Genomic DNA, 17,730 nt, shown 5'->3' on the forward strand with positions numbered 1-17,730 from the left:
AAGCAAAGCAAGAAAAAGAAAATAAAAAACATAAAGGCAGAAGTAAGGAATAAATAAAGGACCAACAAAATTCAGGTTATAGGTCTGTTTGTAGAATAGTGCAATTGTGAATAAATGTGGACACAAAACAGTGTGTAATAGACTTCCAAGGTGTGTAATTGGATAGGAAAGCAAGCAAGCAAGTAGAATTAATGGGACTCAAAGGTTATATTTGCCTAGTATTTTCATACCTTTCTTATCAGCAAAAGAAGGCAAAGTGAACTTTTACAAGCCTAGGAGGTGCAGTAGTTCCTGTATATATAAAGAGTTATACACGCAACGTTCATATTCCACACTGCACACCTTGGCCAGGTCCACATTCACTTGCCAGTCAACAGATAGCCATCATGTCCTACAGCCACGTCCAATACAAGAGGATGGGTTCTATCGATAGATCCCCAATTTTGTCTGGAGGAGGCTACAATAAGGTGGTCAGCACAAGATACGCTGGCAGTGTCTACGGTGGTGCTGGAGGATATGGCACCAAAATTTCCACAGGTCCAAGTTATGGCTCAGGTGGCTACAGCAGCAGCCTCCAGCTCAACACTAACAGCGATGTTCTGCTTTCCGGGAATGAGAAGGAGACAATGCAGAACCTGAATGACCGCCTGGCAACCTATCTGGACAAAGTACGATCCTTGGAGAAGGCCAACTCGGAGATTGAACTACGCATCAAAGAATGGCATGTCAAGAATACCGGTTTTGTAGAACGCGACTACAATAACTACTACCAGACAATTGAGGGCCTGAAAAATCAGGTAACACCATAATGACTAAATTCTCCAGTCATGTTGATTTTTAATTTTAAAAAGAAAATAATAATTTACAATAGCATCCATTAAGGAACACACCCATTGATCATCATCTTTCTTTACTTCAACCACAATAGACATATAATGTGAAACAAAGAAAGTCTTTTCACGTTTGTTGTGTTGATTTTGGCATCATGCGGCTAGCTACTGGGTATAATATATTAATTATTAATTAGCAGTAAATTGTCTAGTGCAGACATCACATTATGTTATGTTCATTTTAAGTTTTTTTAATTTACTTGTGTCTAGAGAGCCTGACTTATTTCATTACATAGTGCAAAATGCTATGTGTAAAGGGTATTAGTCCAAAGCAGCCAAAAAAAGAATAAACGTTTTACCAATCCCCAAATTCTCAATTTTTGGTTGCTATGGTTTACTGAAAAGCGCACCCAGTTTTGCAATCTGTTAATTTATTAATTATTATTATTATTATTATTATTAAAGTAAACCATACTTCCCAACTTTCTGAGACACGAAAAGGCGCACCTTTCAATACAAACTATGCAAGTAAAGGGCACACCCCTTCCACACCTCAATTATGCAGACCATGAAGAATTGATATGCCCCAAAAAGATTAGTTAAACCAAGTAATTTTTTTTCTAAAACGTATTTTTCTTAAAATCGCATCGAGGTCACAGAGGTAGGCAACCTCGGCACTCCAGCTCTGGTAAAACTACAAATCCCATCATGCCTCTGCCTCTAGGAGTCATGTCTTTGGTTGTCAGGGTCTTGCAATGTATCATGGGACTTGTAGTTTCAAAACAGCTGGAGGGCAGAGGTTGCCTAACCCTGGTCTAGAGCAATATGCCACCTTGGGCATTCAAGTACATTTGTACGGAGGTCTATTTATCACATCAAAATGAAGGTCAACTGAGTCCCCTAGGATAAAACTTTATCAAAGGTAAACAAAGCAAACTGTAACCTTGAAGATACCTGACCCCCCCCCCCCCCCTTTACAGGAGTCCCCAAAACCCTCTTCAGTTGCTGGAGCCCCAGTGAAAAATCAAACGTTTTCAGGTATGGGGAACATGTACACATGTACTTTATGCCCTTCACAGTGCTCAGTCTCTGAGTGGCCTGGAGACCAACTGCTATCACATATAACTCTAGAAAATACCAGGTTCTCAGGAATCTAGTATTTGCATAAGGTTTTTTTTTGTGGACCAGGGTAGTGGGTATTGTCTTTGTAGGAAGAGGTGCAGTATGTTGTTAATTTCTAGTCTTTGTTTTCTCTCTTTTACTTGCTTTTGGTTTATGGAAATCAAGCCATTTAGCTGAATGCAGCTTTTCAACCAAAGTTGGTAGGGTGATCTGGACCTGGGATCTGGAAATTCTTGAAAATACCTGAAGGATGGTTTGTCAGAAGGGCTGAGAATATCTGTGAGCTACTCTAAGGCCCTGTACACACGATCAGTCCAAACTGATGAAAACAGACTGAAGTTCAGTTTCATCGGTTAACCGATGAAGCTGACTGATGGTCTGATGTGCCTACACATCATCAGTTCAAAAACCAATCGAGTCCAACGCGGTGACGTAAAACACAACGACGTGCTGAAAAAAACGAAGTTCAATGCTTCCAAGCATGCGTCGACTTGATTCTGAGCATGCCCGGGTTTGGAACCGATGCTTTTGCGTACTAACCATCGGTTTTGACCTATCGGTTAGGCGTCCATCGGTTCAATTTTAAAGCAAGTTCTAAATTTTGCGATCGAAGGATAAGGGACCGATGGGGCCCACACACGGTCGGTTTGGACCGATGAAACTGAACTTCAGTCCGTTTTCACCGGTTTAGACTGATCGTGTGTACAAGGCCTAAGGCATTGGTGTGTGCAGCCTATTGCATTAGGGTGTAGACATGTGCATTCGATTTCGTCCAAATGCATTTTTATCCAGATTTCAAGAATTTTAACAAACAAAAACGAATGCGCAGAATCCGAAATCCGAAAGATCCGACATAAAAAAATGCTTTATTTTCGTTTTCGTTGCTACAACAGTTCGATATAGATAGGAGATTCGACATGAGGCTGACAATAGCAATTTGTGTCTATCGAATCTGCCGTCGCATGTGCCTAACCTAACTCTATTAGTCCAAGATTATTCTACATAGAGAGGAAAGATTCGACATAGAGAGAAAAGATTCAACATTATAGAGACAGTGTTGGGGTAGACCATTCGACATGAACGACGAAGATTCGACGAAGCAGTGAAAAACATACAAACGTTGAATCTGTCATTGAAGGCTTATGGTGTCTGTCGGAAGTTCTAAGAAGATTCGACAAGCAGCTAAACTGTACGACGCCGCAATCGTAAATTTCTGGTCAAATGCTCGGCCCATAGGCTATAGAAGAATTTGAATGTTGGTTTATAAAATGTATAAAATATTATTATTACTAGTATCATACAACATTATAATTTTTCTATAGCTTGTAGGCGGAACATTTGACCGGAAATGTACGATTCAACGTACAGTTAAGCTGCTCCGTTGAATCTTCTTAGAACATTCGACAGACACCATAAGCCTTCAGTGACAGATTTGACCTTAATTAACTCAGATTTTCGGACAAATGCATTTTGTAACGAAACAAAATAAATAATAACGAATTTCAGGAGTAACTAAATAAATGTATTTTTCGGACGAAAATGAAATTCCGAAATGAATGTTTATTAGGGTGAGCACCCCAAGACTCAAACACGTGTGTGTGTATAAATACCGGTATATAGGGCAATGGACAGCGTCGGTAGAGCAGTGGACAATGTCAGTAGGGCAGAGGTTGATGTCAGTAGTTTATTTTCTTAGATATTTTTATTATTACATTTTTACAATTGCATTCTTTTTTATAATATGTTTATACAATTTTTTTTATTATTATTTTTTGCAATTTCTTTTAGGTGCCCAATTGGGGGCTTTGGTGAAATATCAGGGGTCTAAACAAGCCCCTGATGTCTCGTTTTTGAGACAAAGCAAGGGACTGGGGACTGAGGGAATCTGCCCAGAACAGGGTGATTAGGGTGTGCCCGGGCACACCTGGCACACCCTGTGCACACACTTATGCTCTAAGGGTTCACATGGCTGTATACTGTATACTCCATTATCTCTATTTCAATATAACAGCAGGAGGTGCTATGGCTAGCAGTTGTCCTTACCCCACCGTCATTTAGCTAGTCATGGGTGGTGCCCAAATATTCTGGAAAGGTTTCAGGATCATTTCTATTGATCTGTTTCATATGGCATGCCTTTTTTATTCCCAGCTTTGCATTTTTGGTTCTGGATATCTGCCATAGGCGATGGTACAGCATATTATAGGGCACAATACACTTGAGCCCCTCTTGAGATACAATCTAAGCAGGGGGATCATCACATTTTGAGGCAAGTCAAATTTTACATTCCTTTTTATAATTTCAAGTTCGGGACACAGTAAAACCTTGGATTGCGAGCATATTCCTGAAACATGCTTGTAATCCAAAGCACTTGTATATCAAAGCAAATTTCCCCATAAGATATAATGGAAACTAAAATCAATCGTTCCACAACTGATGGGCCTATGACTCCCCAATGGGATTAGAAGAAAAATCCAGCAGGAGTATAAAAGAGAAGAGAGGAGCCTCTAAGTGTAGCAATATGTTGCTAAATATTGTACCTTCATTAAATGTAACCATATTGCTACCTCTCTTCTCTTGTATACCCTGTTGTGAGGTGACGCTACTTGTATATCAAGACATCACTTGTATATCAAATCAACATTTATTAAAAAAATTTGCTTGTCTTGCAAAACACTCTCAAACAAAGTTACTCTCAAACCAAGGTTTTACTGTATTTTCGTACTGTATAAGCATAACCTACAAATAACAGTGTACACTCAGAGTGGTGCTGCCCATAACGCCACTCATGAAGGCACGGTGGACTAAGGCACTGAGGCCAAGGTGTCTATACTGGACACTCCATCCTCAGTGCATGTTCATCCCTGAGTATGTTCTTCCCCTGGGCTGCAAAGCACAATTGGTTTCTATTATTATTATTATTACCGGTATATAGGATTTATATACAGTGGAACCTCGGATTGCGAGTAATGTGGTTAACGAGTGTTTTGCAATACGAGCACTGTAATTAAAAAAATCTTAACTCTGTTTGTGTGTGTTGTCTCACAAAACGAGCAGGATTCATTCCAAAGCGGTGTGCAGTACCGTGTTTGGCCTGAGGGGGGGGGGCGCCGGAGCCGAGCGGAGCCAAATGGCGCTGTTCGGAAATCCCCGGAAAGACACGGAAATACTCAGTTCCCGAGCCTTTCTGAGGTTTACTGAGATCAGCCGAGCTGTCCTCAGGTCTGTGCGAGGCTCTCTGGTACCCCCAGCTCTGGCCACATGCGGTATTGCATGCCATTGAAGTCAATGCGGAACAAATTATTTTCATTTCGATTGACTTCAATGGATTATGCTCGTAATCCAAGGTTCCACTGTAGTTTGTAAAGCGTTGGGATAGTGCAGGTGGCCACTACAACTAATGCACAACAATTTAGCACCCAACAATGTTGGGGTGGATGGCACAAATGGGTGCCTAAGGGAGCATCCATCCCCAGCACAGGCCTATGTATTGGGTTGCCACCTTTTCTTCAAGCCAAACTCAAACACTTTAGCAGCCTGGGACACCTTTGGGTGCCCCAAGGAGAGTAGTAGGGTGGTGCGCGTAGCATGCCGCAGCAAAATGTGGGAACAACACACAGGTTTTTGTGCGACCTTGTGTTCTTATGTAGGATTACAGATGCATTAAAAGATACAATGTTAAAGGTTTATAGTTAAAGGGGTTGCAAAGGTTCATGTTTTTTCACCTTAATGCATTTTATGCATTGAGGTGAAAAAACATCTGATGTTGTCCGGCCCCCCGCCAAGCCCCGTTTACCTCCCTTAACCCCCAGAAAGTCCCGCGCCGTGAATGAGCAGGCATCTCGACCGGGCTTTTCCGCTCATTCATTGGGTGATTGATAGCAGCGCATCCATTGGCTCCCGCTGCTGTCAATCAAACCATTGACACGGGGAGCCAGTGGGCGGGGCCGAGTGATACAGTCGGCGGTATCACAGGAGCGCGCCCGCAAGCTAACCCCCTTGGGAGAGCGCTTCCCATGAAGGGTGTTAGCTGACGCGAGGAGGAGCCGAGATAGCCGGCGAGGGACCTCAGAAAACGAGGACCGGGGCCACTCTGTGCAAAACAAACTGCACAGTGTAGGTAAGTATAACATTTTTGTTATTTAAAAAAATATATAATTTAATCCTCTACAGCCCCTTTAAAGGCATTGCAAAGTGCTGCACCCCAGAGCAAGCAATTCGATTTCATTTTCTATACACTCAGTGCAGTCATACACCTGAAAAATGCAAGCTGATTGGCTGCCTCGGGTTACTTTGCGTTGCTCTTTGCTTGATTATAGTGGAGCAATAATGATCATTAATCAATAATGGTGACCCAGAGCAGCCAATCACAGATTAACTTTTATTTGACAATACAGCCAGTAACTGATATCCGTCTGAATCCCGTTAATTACTATTCTTTACAGGAATAACGTTGATAGATTTGCAAAGTTTTGGATTAGGTTCTGTTCCTGGACAAAATGGAAATAAAAATTCTGTATTGCCCATATCACCCAATCAGGAGCAATTTGGGCATTTGAGCATTACATCTCATAATAAAAGATTTGGCTTTGTTATTTATTGCTCTTATAAATTTATGGCAGCAATATTTGGACTGTTCAAACAATCTGTACTCTATAAACATGAGTATTTGCCGATCAAAAATCTTGGCAATGCCCGTATATACCAAGTAAACCGAAAGGAAAACCGTTGGTGACTGGGTTCTATTCATTTTAGGCCTCGTACACACGATAGGTTAACCAGAGGACAACGGTCTAATGGACCATATTCATCGGTCAAAACCAATCGTGTGTGGGCGCCATCGGTTAGTTAACCATCAGTTAAAAAAAAGGCAACTTGTTTTAAAGTTAACCGATGGATAGGTCAACAATGATCGTTAGTAGGCACGACCATCGGTTAAAAATCCATGCATGCTCAAGTCGATGCATGCTTGGAAAAATTGAACTTCCTTTTTTTTTAGCACGTCGTTGTGTTTTAAGTCACCGCGTTCTGACACGATCGGTTATTTAACCGATGGTGTGTAGGCGTGACGGACCATCAGTCAGCTTCATCGGTTAACCGATCACAACGGTCCTTCAGACCGTTCTCATCGGATGGACTGATCGTGTGTACGAGGCTTTAATCTACACTATTTTACCCAAACTATTGGGACGCCTGCCTTTACACGCACACATAGGTAGATTCAGGTACAATGGATTAACTTTAGGGCGGCGTAGCCTAGCCTGTTTAGGCTACACCGCCGTAAATTAGCTAGGCTAGTAATGATTCTCAATATACTTACCTGCTAATTTACGGCGGTGTAGCCTAAAACGAGCTGGCGTAAGGGTGCCTAATTCAAATGGGTTGGGGGGGGGGGGGCGTGTTTCATGATAATGAGGCTTGACCTCACGTTTTTGACGTTTTTTGTCACTGCGCATGCGCCGGGCGACTACATTTCCCAGTGTGCATTGCAGCTAAGTAGGCCGTACGGGCCTATTGATTTCGACGTGGACGTAAACGACGTAAATCCCGATTCGCGGACGACTTACGCAAACGACGTAAAAATTTCGAATTGTGCGGCGGGAACGGCGGCCATACTTAACATTACTATTCCACTAAAGGTAGATTCAGGTACAATGGATTAACTTTAGGGCGGCGTAGCCTAGCTAGGCTAGTAATGATTCTCAATATACTTACCTGCTAATTTACGGTGGTGTAGCCTAAAACGAGCGGGCGTCTAATTCAAATGGGTTGGGGGCGTGTTTCATACTAATGAGGCTTGACCTCACGTTTTTGACGTTTTTGTCACTGCGCATGCGCCGGGCGACTACATTTCCCAGTGTGCATTGCAGCTAAGTAGGCCGTACGGGCCTATTGATTTCGACGTGGACGTAAACGACGTAAATCCCGATTCGCGGACGACTTACGCAAACGACGTAAAAATTTCGAATTGTGCGGCGGGAACGGCGGCCATACTTAACATTACTATTCCACTAAAGGTAGATTCAGGTACAATGGATTAACTTTAGGGCGGCGTAGCCTAGCTAGGCTAGTAATGATTCTCAATATACTTACCTGCTAATTTACGGTGGTGTAGCCTAAAACGAGCGGGCGTCTAATTCAAATGGGTTGGGGGCGTGTTTCATACTAATGAGGCTTGACCTCACGTTTTTGACGTTTTTGTCACTGCGCATGCGCCGGGCGACTACATTTCCCAGTGTGCATTGCGGCTAAGTACGCCGTACGGGCCTATTGATTTCGACGTGGACGTAAACGACATAAATCCCGATTCGCGCACGACTTACGCAAACAACGTAAAAATTTCAAATTTCACGGCGGGAACGGCGGCCATACTTAACATTACTATTCCACTAGAGCCTAGCACTAACTTTATACGGCCTATCTCTTAGGTAAATGGCGTAAAAGTACTGCGTCGGCCTGACGTTCGTTCGTGAATCGGCGTATCCGCTCATTTACATAATCTACGCCGGCCGCAATGGAAGCGCCATCTAGCGCCATCACAAACATTGCAATCTAAGATAGGACGGCGCAAGCCGTCGTATCTTAGATATGTTTAAGTGTATCTCTGTTAGAGAATACACTTAAACATAGGTCGGCGCAGATTCAGAGTTAGGTCGGCTTATCTGTAGATAAGCCGGCCTAACTCTTTCTGAATCTACCTAATAAACTTTAATGGCATCCCAGTCTTAGTCTGTAGGGTTCAATATTGATTTGGCCCATCCTTTGCAGCTATAACAGCTTCAACTCTTCTGGGAAGTCTGTCCACAAGGTTTAGGAGTGTGTCTATGGAAATGTTTGACTATTCTTCCAGAAGCGCATTTGTGAGGTCAGGCACTGATGTTGGTCGAGAAGGCCTGGCTCGCAGTCTCTGCTGTAATTCAACCCAAAGGTGTTCTGTCGGGTTGAGGTCAGGACTCTGTGCAGGCCAGTCAAGTTCCTCCACCCCAAACTTGCTCATCCATGTCTTTATGGTCCTTGATTTATGCACTGGTCATGTTGGAACAGGAAGGGGCCATCCCCAAAATGTTCCTACAAAGTTGGGAGCATGAAATTGTCCAAAATGTCTTGGTATGCTGACACCCTAAAGCCCTGTAGGGGGGCACGCATACGCGCTGCCAGTGGCTCACTTCCAGTGTGATTTCACACAGCAGAGGCCAATCGGCGGGTGCACCCATCAATCATTAGGCAGAGAGACAGAACTGCAATCTGTCCATGTAAACAAGGTAGGTTGCTATTCTGACAGGGGGGAAGGGATGGAATATGTGTCTCTGCAAAGCAGAGAATGAATTCAATCTCTTCCCCTATTAAATGCACCTCACACAGTAGAGTAAAACACTGGCTAGGCACACAGTTAATGCTTTGACCACCCCTGATGTTAACCCCTTCACAGCCAGTGTAATTAGTACAGTGACAGTGCATATTTTTAGCACTGATCACTGTATTAGTGGCACTGGTTCCCAAAAAGTGTCAGTTAGTGTCCAACTTTCCACCGCAATATCACAGTCCTGCTATAAGTTGCTGATCGCCGCCATTATTAGTAAAAAAATAAAATATTAAAAAAAGCAAATTAAAATATCCCATCATTTGTAGACGCTATGGGCCAGATTCTCAAAGGACTTACAACGGCGTATCTCCACGCACGCCGTCGTAAGTCCGAATCTGTGCCGTCGTATCTGTGCGCCTGATTCATAGAATCAGATACTCTCTGTTGCCAAGATACCAGCGGCGTAAGTCTCCTACGCCGTCGTATCTTGGGGTGCATATTTACGCTGGCCGATAGGGGCGCTTCCATATATTTCCGCGTCGAATATGCAAATGAGCTAGATACGCCGATTCACAAACGTACTTGCACCCGGCGTATTAAAATACGCTGTTTACGTAAGGCATACGACCGGCGTAAATTTACCCCTCATAAAGCAGGGGTAAGTCATGTTAGGTATGGACGTCGGAAACGTCGGAACAGCATCGTATTTTACGTCGTTTGCGTAAGTCGTCCGTGAATGGGGATTGGCGTAGGTTAGGTTCACGTCGACTAAACATTGAGCCGGCGTAACTTAGGGACAAAATTTGACGTGATACTGAGCGCATGCGCCGTTCGTAAGGCATGTCATTTACGTGGGGTCACGATTCATTAGCATACAACACGCCCCCTACCAGCCTACTTTGAATTAGGCGCGCTTACGCCGGCCCATTTATGCTACGCCGCCGTAACTTAGGGCGCAAGTTCTTTGTAAATACTGCACTTGCCTGTCTATAGGAGCGTAGCGTAGCGTAAATAGGATACGCTACGCCCGCACAAAGATACGCCCCGATACGTGAATCTGGCCCTATAACTTTTGCGCAAAACAATCAATATGCGCTTATTGTGATTTTTTTTTAACCAAAAATATGTAGCAGAATACATATTGGTCTAGATTTATGAAGAAATTTTATATATTTGATATAATTTTATAAATTTTATATATTTTTTTTATTATTATTATTATTATTGGATATGTTTTATAGCAAAAAGTAGATTTTTTTTTGTTTTTTTCAAAATCGGAAGCCTTTTTGGTTTATAGCGCAAAAAAAAAAGAAAAAAAATGTAGAGGTGAACAATTACCACTAATAAAAGCTCTGCTTGTGGGAAACAAAGGACATACATTTTATTTGAGTACAACAACGCACGACCGCGCAATTGTCCGTTAAAGTAACGCTGTGCATTATAACAAAAAATGGCCTGGTCAAGAAGGGGGTAAATCTTCCAGAGGTCAAATGATTAAATAATGCCTCAATTCTGTTCTAGGTGATGGACAGCTGAAGGGTAATAGTTACTATACATACTGATAAAACATAATAAAAAAAAAGCAGATATACATTTACCGTTTATGGGTGTAAATGATACACAGTGTATGCAGATAAAACCTGGAAGGAATGTAAAGGATAAGAAGTGCGCGATCTCTTTCCACGTTTAGCACCGCGCCCTTTTTCTCAGCACCTGTAACCTTATATGGTCATCAAAACTGGAAATAGTTGGTGTGTACAAAGGGTGGTAATTATCTGTCATCCTGTATTTTCCAAACACTTTGCACTACAATCACCTTTGAGAGACGACAACCAATATGAAGCTTCTTCAGAACCTTACGGCCCTTTTTTCATGTTTCAATGGAATGCTTTCAAAAAGTTGTCAATGACGGGCAATGCTTATGTCTTGCTCATTATTGTTAGCCACGCATGCTGTAATTCTCTTACTGCAATATGATTTTCTGTGCCAGTGGCGGCTGGTGCTCAACATTTTTGGGGGGGGGGGGCGCAAACAAATGAAAAAAAAAAAAAAAAAACATCAATTGTCGCCACTGTGCCATCAAACGCAGCCACTGTGCCATCAATTGTCGCCACTGTGCCATCAACTGTCGCCACTGTGCCATCAAACGCAGCCACTGTGCCATTAATTTTCGCCACTGTGCCATCAATTGTTGCCACTGTGCCATCAATTGTCGCCACTGTGCCATTAGTTGTCGCCACTGTGCCATCAAACTGTGCCCCCAGCTGTCGCCCAGACCTCTGCCCTGCTGTCACCCAAGCCTCTGCTGATGCCCAGTCTCCTGCTGTCACCAAGCCCCCTGCTGATTCCCAGTCCCCTGCTGTCACCCAGTCCCCTGCTGTCACCCAGTCCCCTGCTGTCACCCAGTCCCCTTGCTGTCGCCCAGTCCCCCTGCTGTCGCCCAGTCCCCCTGCTGTCACCCAGTCCCCTGCTGTCGCCCGGGCCCCTGCTGTCACCCAGTCCCCCTGCTGTCACCCAGTCCCCCTGCTGTCGCCCAGTCCCCCTGCTGTCGCCCAGTCCCCAGCTGTAGCCCAGTCCTCTGCCCTGCTGTCACCCAGGCCTCTGCTTATGCCCAGTCTCCTACTGTCACCCAGCACCCTGCTGATTCCCAGTCCCCTGTCACGCTGAATTTGGGGACAGGTGGCAAGTGACACGCTGAGTCTGGTGACAGGGGATGGGTGGCAAGTGACACACTAAATTTGGTGACAGGTGACGATGGCAAGTGACAGGCTGAAACTGGTGACAGGTGACAATGGTAAGTGACAGGCTGAATCTGGTCATAGGGGACGGGTGGCAAGTGGCACGCTGAATTTGGTGACAGGTGACGATGGCAAATAACACGCTGAATCTGGTGACGGGAGGCAAGTGACACGCTGAATCTGGTGACAGGGGACGGTGGCAGGCCCGGACTGGGATAAAAAATAGGCCCGGGCATTTTGGATTGAGCAGCCCGTGACATGTTAACCGGCCCTTTCCCCACTCTCCACCCTGACGGAATCCCGCAAGAGGTGTGTGGTTAGGCAAGGGGGGACCAGGAAAGAGGATAGGGGGGTGGAGAGCACAGGGAATAACCTTGAGAACATGGGTTGGGGTGAGAGCACAAGTGAGGCAGAGAACACAGGGAGGAAGAGGAGAGCACAGGGGGGCAGCGGAGAGCATGGGGGAGGTGGAGAGCACAGGGAGGTGGCGGAGAGCACGGGGGGGGGGGTGTGTGTGTGTGGAGATCACAGGGGGTGGGCAGAGCATGGGGGGGGCGTGGAGAGCATGGGGGGGGATGAGGAAAGCACAGGGGGTGATGTGAAGAGCACGGGGGGGGATGTGGAGAGCACAAGGGGGATGTGGAGAGTGGAGAGCACAAGGGGGGTGTGGAGTGTGGAGAGCACAAGGGGGGTGTGGAGTGTGGAGAGCACAAGGGGGATGTGGAGTGTGGAGAGCACAAGGGGGGTGTGGAGTGTGGAGAGCACAAGGGGGGTGTGGAGTGTGGAGAGCACAAGAGGGTGTGGAGTGTGGAGAGCACAGGGGGATGTGGAGTGTGGAGAGCACAGGTGGGATGTGGAGAGCACAGGTGGGATGTGGAGAGCACAGGGGGGGGGGGGATATGGAGTGTGGAGGGCACAGGGGGGATGTGGAGAGCACAGGGGGAGTGTGGAGAGCACGGGGGGGTGTGGAGAGCACGGGGGGGGTGTGGAGAGCACGGGTGGGTGTGGAGAGCACAGGGGGGGATGTGGAGAGCACAGGGGGGGATGTGGAGAGCACAGGGGGGATGTGGAGTGTGGAGAGCACAGGGGGGGATGTGGAGAGCACAGGGGGGGATGTGGAGTGTGGAGAGCACAGGGGGATGTGGAGAGCACAGGGGGAATGTGGAAAGCACAGGGGGTGGCGGAGAGCACATGGGGGGATGTGGAGAGCACATGGGGTGGGATGTGGAGAGCACAGGGGGGGATGTGGAGTGTGGAGAGCACAGGGGGGGATGTGGAGTGTGGAGAGCACAGGGGGGGATGTGGAGAGCACAGGGGGGGGGATTTGGAGTGTGGAGAGCACAGGGGGGGGGGATGTGGAGTGTGGAGAGCACAGGGGGGGGATGTGGAGAGCACAGGGGGGGGATGTGGAGTGTGGAGAGCACAGGGGGGGGGGTGTGGAGAGCACAGGGGGGGGGGTGTGGAGAGCACAGGGGGGGGATGTGGAGAGCACAGGGGGGGGGATGTGGAGTGTGGAGAGCACAGGGGGGGGGGATGTGGAGTGTGGAGAGCACAGGGGGGGGATGTGGAGTGTGGAGAGCACAGGGGGGGGATGTGGAGTGTGGAGAGCACAGGGGGGGGGGGATGTGGAGTGTGGAGAGCACAGGGGGGGATGTGGAGTGTGGAGAGCACAGGGGGGATGTGGAGTGTGGAGAGCACAGGGGGGGGGGGGGAATGTGGACAGCGCAGGGGGGGGGGGAATGTGGACAGCGCAGGGGTGGGGAGAATGTGGACAGCGCAGGGGTGGGGAGAATGTGGACAGCGCAGGGGTGGGGGGAATGTGGACAGCGCAGGGGTGGGGGGAATGTGGACAGCGCAGGGGTGGGGGGAATGTGGACAGCGCAGGGGTGGGGGGAATGTGGACAGCGCAGGGGTGGGGGGAATGTGGACAGCGCAGGGGTGGGGGGAATGTGGACAGCGCAGGGGTGGGGGGAATGTGGACAGCGCCAGAGGTGGGGGGAATGTGGACAGCGCCAGAGGTGGGGGGGATGTGGATAGCGCAGGGGTGGGGGGAATGTGGACAGCAGGGGGGGGGGGATGTGGACAGCACAGGGGGGGTGTGGACAGCACAGAGGTGGGGGGGATGTGGACAGCGCAGGGGTGGGGGGAATGTGGACAGCGCAGGGGTGGGGGGAATGTGGACAGCGCAGGGGTGGGGGGAATGTGGACAGCGCAGGGGTGGGGGGGATGTGGACAGCGCAGGGGTGGGGGGAATGTGGACAGCGCAGGGGTGGGGGGAATGTGGACAGCGCAGGGGTGGGGGGAATGTGGACAGCGCAGGGGTGGGGGGGATGTGGACAGCGCAGGGGTGGGGGGAATGTGGACAGCACAGAGGTGGGGGGATGTGGATAGCGCAGGGGTGGGGGGAATGTGGACAGCAGGGGGGGGGGGGTGTGGACAGCACAGGGGGGGGGGTGTGGACAGCACAGAGGTGGGGGGGATGTGGACAGCGCAGGGGTGGGGGGGATGTGGACAGCGCAGGGGTGGGGGGAATGTGGACAGCGCAGGGGTGGGGGGAATGTGGACAGCGCAGGGGTGGGGGGAATGTGGACAGCGCAGGGGTGGGGGGAATGTGGACAGCGCAGGGGTGGGGGATGTGGATAGCGCAGGGGTGGGGGGAATGTGGACAGCGCAGGGGTGGGGGGAATGTGGACAGCGCAGAGGTGGGGGGATGTGGACAGCGCAGGGGTGGGGGGAATGTGGACAGCGCAGGGGTGGGGGGAATGTGGACAGCGCAGGGGTGGGGGGAATGTGGACAGCGCAGAGGTGGGGGGGATGTGGACAGCGCAGGGGTGGGGGGAATGTGGACAGCGCAGGGGTGGGGGGAATGTGGACAGCGCAGGGGTGGGGGGAATGTGGACAGCGCAGGGGTGGGGGGAATGTGGACAGCGCAGGGGGGGGGGGAATGTGGACAGCGCAGGGGTGGGGGGAATGTGGACAGCGCAGGGGTGGGGGGAATGTGGACAGCGCAGGGGTGGGGGGAATGTGGACAGCGCAGGGGTGGGGGGAATGTGGACAGCGCAGGGGTGGGGGGGGATGTGGACAGCACAGGGGGGGGTGTGGACAGCACAGGGGGGACCTTTCCGAGACCTGCAGGAGGAAGATTGTTCTATATGCAGCAGCCCCCTCTGCTCCTTTTATCCAGGTTACAGGAGGGGGGCTGTACTCACTGTTTCTGTCATCCTGTGTGTGCAGTATAAGGCGGGCATCGTGGGACCTTTCTCGGCTGGACACAGCAGCTCTAGCTCCTCCCCATTCTTAGTCACGCCCCCGGCACCGACGGCTGACCAATACGGGCGGCCGTATCGTAGGTGTCATCTAGCTCTTCCCTCTTTTGTTCCGTCCTCCCGGCGCCGATGGCTGAGTGTAGCTGACAGCGGGGCGGCCGCGGAGAGGAGAGCTGAGTGGCGCGGGCTTAAAGCGCAGCCCAGCTCTCTTGGGCCCTGCGAGGACTTGCGGCCTGGTGGCCCTAGCGGCCGCGGCCGACCGGGCATTTGCCCGGTTTGCCCTATGGCCAATCCGGGCCTGGACGGTGGCAAGTGACACGCTGTAAAGTAGAAATATTGTACTTTCATTCTTGAGAGTAGGTGCATACATTGGGGCAAGCTTATAGGGGCCCCATAGCATTACTTTTCCCAGGGGCCCATGATGCTATTAAGATGGCCCTGCCCAAAAATACCACCAGTTTGTCCCGTAAAATGCCGCCAGTTTGCCCCATAAAATACTGCCAAATTGCCCCAAAATACTGCCAGATTGCCCCAAAATACCACCAGTTTGCCCTCCCACCCGACACTTACCTTTTTTTGGGTCAGCCATCCTCCTCCATGCTCCCTCAATGTCTTCTCGATGCCCTCGATGTCGCTTCAGCCAATCAGGTGACCGGTAACCAGACCCGGTGAACCTGATTGGCTGAGACGTGTGTCAGTGTTAACCAGGGAATGCACACCCTGTGCATGAGAATACCGACGGTTGGCAACACTGCTAGAGACTGCACTGTCCACTGTTACTCTTTCCTGTGATAACTGGAAGTTTAGGAAAGCAGCACTGAGCAGCCAGCAGCATTGAAATTTATAAACTGCAAGTGCTGGCCTAACAATTTTAACAAATAGTTTACTGAGGAATTACATTTTATTTTGCTCAATATGGTAAGCTAAAACCTAAAGGGTTTAATACTGCTTTAACTGTTGTGTTTTTTTATAATCCAATTATTTGTTCAAGGTAATAAAAGATGCAGTGTTCTAACACATGACAGAGGACGGTATGTGTGGGTTCTTTGTAATGATTAAATAGTAGCATCACAACTTGGTCTCGATGTTTCAACTGACATCTTATTACAGCTACAGGGATTAACTGCAAACCACAGTTTAAATTGATTCACGTTTATTTATTTATTTGGACACCATTCAAGAAATATTCATCAAGGAATTTCTAAACTACTGAATAATCAATGCCATACCTGTATCCATAATGTAGCTTACATTTGGAACGGTTTGGAACAGTTTGGAGCCGTTTGGAAATAGTGGGCTAGATTCAGATAGATTAGCGGATCTTTAGATCCGCGTAATCTATCTGATTTACGATCCGCCGGCGCAAATTTGAGAGGCTAGTGCAGTATTCAGAAACCACTTACCTCGAAACTTGCTCCGGCGGATCGTAACTCCCCCGGCGGAATTCAAATTCCGCGGCTAAGGGGGAGTGTAGTATTTTAATCAGGCGCCAATTTAAATGCGCATGCGCTGTCCGTGAATCTTCCCGGCGTGCATTGCTCCCAATGACGTCGCTAGGACGTCATTGGTTTCGGCGTGAACGTAAATTACGTCCATCCGACTTACGTAAAAATTCAAAACTCGGCACGGGAACGACGGCCATACTTAACATTGGATACGCCGCATATAGCAGGGGTAAGTTTACCCCGGAAAAAGCTGAACGCAAACGACGTAAAAAAAAGCGACGGGCGGGCGTTCGTTTCTGAATCGGCGGAAATCGGAATTTACATATTCATCGCGTAAAAAACCTAAGCGCCACCTAGCGGCCGGCGGGAGATTGCAGCCTAAGATCCGACGGTGTAAGTCACTTACACCTGTCGGATCTAAGGGAGATCTATGCGTAACTGATTCTTATGAATCAGTCGCATAGATCCGACCGTCGGATCTCAGAGATACGACGGCGTATCAGGAAATACGCCGTCGTATCTCTATCTGAATCTCCCCCACTGTCTACGAGCATTTGGAATGCTCTCCGGCGCCCCCCCCCCCCACCTCTGGCCACATGCGGTATTGCATGCTATTGAAGTCAATGCGGAACAAATTATTTTCATTTCCATTGACTTCTATGGGGAAACTCGCTTTGGATATGCGAGTGCTTTGGATTATGCGCATTCTCCTGGAATGGATTATGCTCGTAATCCAAGGTTCCACTGTATTCTAAAAGCAGCGAGACTTCCCCACACTTTTTTAGATTGGCATTTATCCGACAGGTTGATTGTAGAGAAGTAATTTGATCCATGTACAGCAAGGATCCTCAAACTACGGCCCTCCAGCTGTTGCGGAAATACACATCCAATTAGGCATTGCAAAACTCTGACATTAACAGACTTGACTAGGCATGATGGGAATTGTAGTTCCTGAACAACTGGAGGGCCATAGTTTGAAGACCCCTGATGTACAGGTATGGCCAGCTTAAGATAAATACGGCGGTAGGC

At 48.3% G+C, this 17,730-nt stretch overlaps 1 protein-coding gene across 1 annotated transcript in view; it reads left to right on the plus strand.

The window, feature by feature from the left end:
• Window positions 1–314: 314 nt before the first annotated feature.
• The window catches only part of LOC120919576 (keratin, type I cytoskeletal 42-like), a 45,416-nt gene continuing 28,000 nt past the window's right edge, over window positions 315–17,730 (plus strand). The window contains exon 1 of the mRNA XM_040331789.1: window positions 315–797. Coding sequence (XP_040187723.1) covers window positions 387–797 — 411 coding nt within the window. The 5' untranslated portion in view covers window positions 315–386. The remainder of the gene's footprint in view (window positions 798–17,730) is intronic.

This window comes from Rana temporaria, chromosome 12 (assembly GCF_905171775.1).
Source record: "Rana temporaria chromosome 12, aRanTem1.1, whole genome shotgun sequence".
NCBI lineage: Eukaryota > Metazoa > Chordata > Amphibia > Anura > Ranidae > Rana > Rana temporaria.